At 44.9% G+C, this 5,129-nt stretch overlaps 1 protein-coding gene across 1 annotated transcript in view; it reads right to left on the reverse strand.

The window, feature by feature from the left end:
- The window catches only part of LOC108761291 (protein trachealess), a 22,596-nt gene that overhangs the window by 610 nt on the left and 16,857 nt on the right, over positions 1-5,129 (reverse strand). Inside the window, 7 exon segments of the mRNA XM_018507723.1 lie at positions 1-1,253; positions 1,371-1,495; positions 1,573-1,720; positions 3,450-3,556; positions 3,925-4,118; positions 4,272-4,393; positions 4,642-4,834. The exon segment at positions 1-1,253 is cut by the window's left edge and continues 21 nt beyond it. Coding sequence (XP_018363225.1) covers positions 1-1,253; positions 1,371-1,495; positions 1,573-1,720; positions 3,450-3,556; positions 3,925-4,118; positions 4,272-4,393; positions 4,642-4,834 — 2,142 coding nt within the window.

The following is a 5,129-nucleotide window of genomic DNA, read 5'->3' on the forward strand; positions in this document are numbered from 1 at the left end:
ATGATGATAGAACTGCGGTTGTTCCGTCAGACCTGCCGAGGCGTACGCCGCTGCGGCGTCTAAGGCACTCGGATGGACAGTAGCCGAGTACACCTGAGGTTTTAAGGGTAACGGCTGGGCCGGTTCATACTGGTGCCGGAGAACGGGATCCGCGTACGCCGACGAGCCTTCGTAACTACTTATCACGGGATGCAACTGCTGCTGTTGCTGCTGTTGCTGTTGTTGTTGCTGTTGTTGCTGCTGCTGCTGCTGCTGCTGTTGCTTGTCTCGTGGCGAGACCGACGACGGCGGTGTCATCGCCGAATGATAGTCCACCGAGTAGCCAGCCGCGGTAGCAGACGTGTACGATGAAACTAGACTGGTGAAAGCATCAGCGCAGCTGGTGCCGTTCGATCCTTTTTGATTGTGAGCGGTGAGTACAAATTGGTGCTCGCCATACGTGCTGGAGCCTTCTGAGCCTGGCGGCGTGGGCAGAGGTCCATTAGGGGCGGTTTCGCCCGGGTAATAGATACCGGCCGATGTAGGAGCGCGCGTACCGCCGCTTGACGTGATCCCGTGTACGTTGGCACGTATCACACTCTCCCGGTTGGCAGCGTAAAGTTGCCTAAGAAGCGCCGAGGCGGGTAAAGGAGCGGTGGCGGACTGTTGCGGACTCAGATGTCCCAGATGATGATGCGCGCCGATCCACTGTATCGTGCTCCGCTGCTGCTGCTGCTTCAGTAACGCGTCCGTGCTGAAATCTGTCGGCTGATGAAGCGCTGCCGGTGAGTTGGATTTATTTAGCGAGCTCCCCGGGAGATGTTTCGACATTGCCTGCTCCAGATCCTTCACTGAGGTACCCGTGCTCTCGGCACTGTCCATTCTGTTGCCCTCGGCGCGACGTGATTTTGGACTGGTTGAACAGAGAGCCTGTTCGGTGGCCGACATCGAATGTGTGGATGTCGCGCTAGGGCTGAGCGCGCGGGTTCTTTCACCATTCGATTCTTTCACCGCAGGCTCCTCTTCATCCTCCTCTTCGTTGGAGCTGCTGTCGTCGTCATGAATTTTTCGCTTGTGCCCTCGTAATCTTACTACGAGCGTGCCGAGATTCCCGACCGCCGTCTGCGAATCCTGCTGCAACTGAGCTATATTTTCGTGATGTCGGCTACCTCGCTTCTCACTTTCCGATGGATGGCTCTCCTCCCGTTCCTCAGGTGGTGACCGATGCGATTGCTCCTGATGTTGATTTGTAGGGCCGCCTCGACTACGACCCTCTAAAATCAAAAGTCGCAACGAATATTGCCTCAAGATGGAGGAAGATGAGAATTCTTTCCAGAATCGACAATAAATGGGGAAATGTACTTTTTACTAAATCAAAGAATGTTTTGTACCTCCTCTGTCAGCGTCCGGCGATCCATTCTCCGGATCATTCCCGGCCGTATCTTCCCTCTTGACACCGGTGACACCGTCCTCTAACTGACAGCAGTCCATAATTAAATTTTCGTATTCTCGGCCGCTATAAAAAAGACAATTAAACATAATAAGGTTTGAAAAGTTAATCCATTCGCGTTACTCATTCGTTTGATGGCTCACCTTATGACATAATTGACGCAAATGATATTTTGCTCGTCGGCATTTTTGGAATTGCACACAACGGTAGCGCACGTCTGTAGCCACGTGTACCCGCCACTCTTGTTCATCAGCCGATAGTAATGCGTCAGCACTTGTCCTTTATTGATCACTAAAATCACAATCACAGTTAAGAATTTTTTTCAATTTATCCGCGAAAGCAACAAATTAACTAATTAAATTCTCGTATTCTTTTTAAGTACTTCACAGCTTCTTGGAAGTACTATGTAATTAACGTCGAAGCTACCGTTTGTACGACGATGAAGGGAAAGAAAGGCATTCCATATATATATCAGGAATGCGACCGTTGATCAACCGTTTGTTTGCTTTCAGGTAAATATTCGATTTCATCTCTGTATAATGCTCTTAGAAGTGACATCCGTAAACTGCCCCGCCAAAAGATAAGTTGTTCGTTAAATAGTTTTCTAAATCTTTCGTTAGCTAATTATGACATAAGGACCATATCGACAATTTTTTGTATAATTATCTTTGACAATGACAATGTGCTCGTTTGTGACGGAGAATAGTTTGTTGCAGCCCGAGGGATCGAATCGATGAAGACACGCTTAAACCATCGCGACGATGTCGTATATTTTTTTTGTAAAAAATCAAATCTTTACATATATATATATGTGTGTGTATGTGTGTGTGTGTGTACGTAGATATAATGATCTTAGAAATCTGTGCATTATCGTATCTCGAAAACACTCAATTAACGAAAGAGCGATTCATTTGTTTTACAGAGGAGAGTCGCACGATAAATATATTCAGAGCTATAATTGCGATAATTATCTGCGCGATTGAATGATTGTCAATGAGAAACGTTATCCCCAACGCCTACGTGGCTAGCAATTTTATGTGAAACGTTCAAATACAAACAGATACGTACTTACTAAATCTGCAAGCGGTCGCGCGCAGTCGAAAAGACCAACGTATTAATACTTTCGTGCTTTTCTCTCTTCCCGGACAGCTTTGACACCCATCGCGCTCTCTTTCACCAAAGTATTTTCCTAGAACAGTAGGAGCAAGAAATTCTGCGTGGCAAATCTATCGGCTTTGTTTGTTGGAGACGTATGTATATGAATAACGTGACGGCTCTATTTTCGTTAATTGTTTCTCGAGTACAGACTACAGCGAAAAAAAGAAGACATTAAAACGTGTAAAATTTATTTTGCACTGCTTTATACTGATAAAAAAGGCATTAAAACGTTAATTTAATCCTTATTTGTGGATTTTATTTAACGGCCCGACACTGTCACGTTCGTTAATCAAAGAAATTTTTCGCAATTAATTTTTGCTTGATGGAAATTTATAGAAAGAGAAAGTTCAAATTATCTCTCGATCCTCTTTGCCGATATTCCTTTCCCGACTTGTTATTTCTTGCAAATTTTGCAACTCATTTTTCTCCGCAACTATTATTTCTTTCTCTTGTCCGTTTTTTAGTGTTCCCTATTTATTATTTCGTAAGTCCCGTTCTCGTTTGAGGGTATAACTTTCCATTTAAAAATAATTTAATCGACAAACAAAATATTACTGCAGAGAAGCACATCGTCGTAGATTATCGGCGAAAAATCACCTCCCACGATCGCGGTATAGGATTGCGGTCGCGGTGACGTAATCGAGACTCGCAAAAATTCGCACGACGCAACTATATATTGTTTAATTAAGACAAATTACTCGGAATTCACACGCGTACATTCCTTCGAACATTACACAGAAAACATTATTAGGGAAAGCGAGCGAGGACCCTCTCGCGTGTGACTTTGTGCGTAATCGTGCAAACGGTACTCACTCGACTTGACTACGATCGAACGTGGCGAATTATGACCAGTCATACTCACGATCTATGTGAGACTTCCGAAGACGATTCGCGTCCTCGCCGTGGCACAGTGTATAGAGATTCTTCCCCGTCAATTCGTCGGCGGTGTAGTCCAGCAATTCGGACACCCTGAGAAGCACATGAATTACAATGCATCTATTATAAAGTTGCTTATATACATTCATCTGTTTCATATAATTCTTAATAATAAATTTAATTTTGCAAAGTGTTCAATTACTGTAAAAAAGAATAATTTTATTTGTAAATTGTAGCTTCACTTTATGTACGTATAAATGTACACTTTCGATAGTAGATCTCAAAATTGTTTACTATAATTGTTATAATTTTACATTGTTATAATTTTTCTACAATGTGCGATTTTCCTTCAATGGCACTACAGACTTTTCAAGCAGAGCAACAAGTTACGTCAAATAACGTCAAAATGACTCGAAAAATGAATCGAAAATGATTAAAAAATCACTTTTAATGGTACTCACTTTGGCTCGCAATGTGCTATCCGAAAGTCGAAACTGATCCGTGTGACGAACATGTCGGTTTCGAGACGAATTTCATGTACACTGGGCGGTGGAAGCGCGATGGCTAGTCCAACCATGCCCATCAAAGGCGGCGCAGACTTCCTCGCATGGCTGAATATAAACTGCGGCCTCAAACGGCACAGCAACAGCACGACCTGTATACGCGCGTGTAAAAAAATATATTATCAAAACTGTACAATTTTCTTGCACAATATTAGAACTGTCGTACATTAAATAGCGCTAATTAAAATGTAAAAATAAGCAAATTGAGAGGTTTTATTAGTTTTGTCAAGAGCGATTTCACTTACCCGATAACCAGACGACTTGAAATGACACCCCCTCTTCGTCAGAGTGGATTTCATTCTAACGCAAAATGCCCGGTCGTACCCTTTGTACAGTCCGGTCGCCGACAGCGACATTACCGAGGACACTGAGGATAGATACAAGAAGGAATTGAATTCACTCGGAAATACACTCGGATATTTGCATTGCATTCTTTAACCCTTTTGTCTTTTTTAATGATGGAAGTCAGGCGCCATGGCACTACTATTGTAAAAATCAATATGTTAAAATAATCCTTTGAGCCAAAAGAATAAAATTCCAAAAATCGTTTTCAACTTTCGCAGTTCAAGGGCTAGCGAGCAACGCGCTTTGACATGACGTAACAGGGAAATTTACCGTCGGGATTCGCGGTAGAGGACGAACCGTGCTCTTCCGACGCGCCGCTACTCGGTGAGGCTAGACCGGAATTCGACGAGTGCGGGGCCGAGGTGCTTGTCGACGACGCGAGTCCCAGACCGAGTTGCTCGGCGACCTCGGCGTGATCTTGCTGATGGACGTAGTCGAAAACGCTTGACCCCGTCATCTCTACCTAGAATTAAAAACAATGGTTTTTTTCTCACGGTGGGATTTATCTCGTGCCGCCAGGTCGGTTTCGGCGCGAGAAACGTAGGGGTACGTAGGAGGTACGTAGGGGTGCGTAGGGGTACGCAGAGCTTGAAGGAAGCCAGCCAGCCAGCCACAGGGCGAGAAGGTGAACACGGGCGGTGCAGCCATGTTTGTGCCAACGTCGGCTTTCCCGTCGGTTTTCCGAATCCCCGAAACACCCTATTGATTGCCCCACGAGCTTCGCAGAGAACCGAGAGGCTAGAGCTACACCGGTCACC

Source organism: Trachymyrmex cornetzi, unplaced genomic scaffold, assembly GCF_001594075.2.
Source record: "Trachymyrmex cornetzi isolate Tcor2-1 unplaced genomic scaffold, Tcor1.1 scaffold247, whole genome shotgun sequence".
In the NCBI taxonomy this organism is placed as follows: Eukaryota; Metazoa; Arthropoda; class Insecta; order Hymenoptera; family Formicidae; genus Trachymyrmex; species Trachymyrmex cornetzi.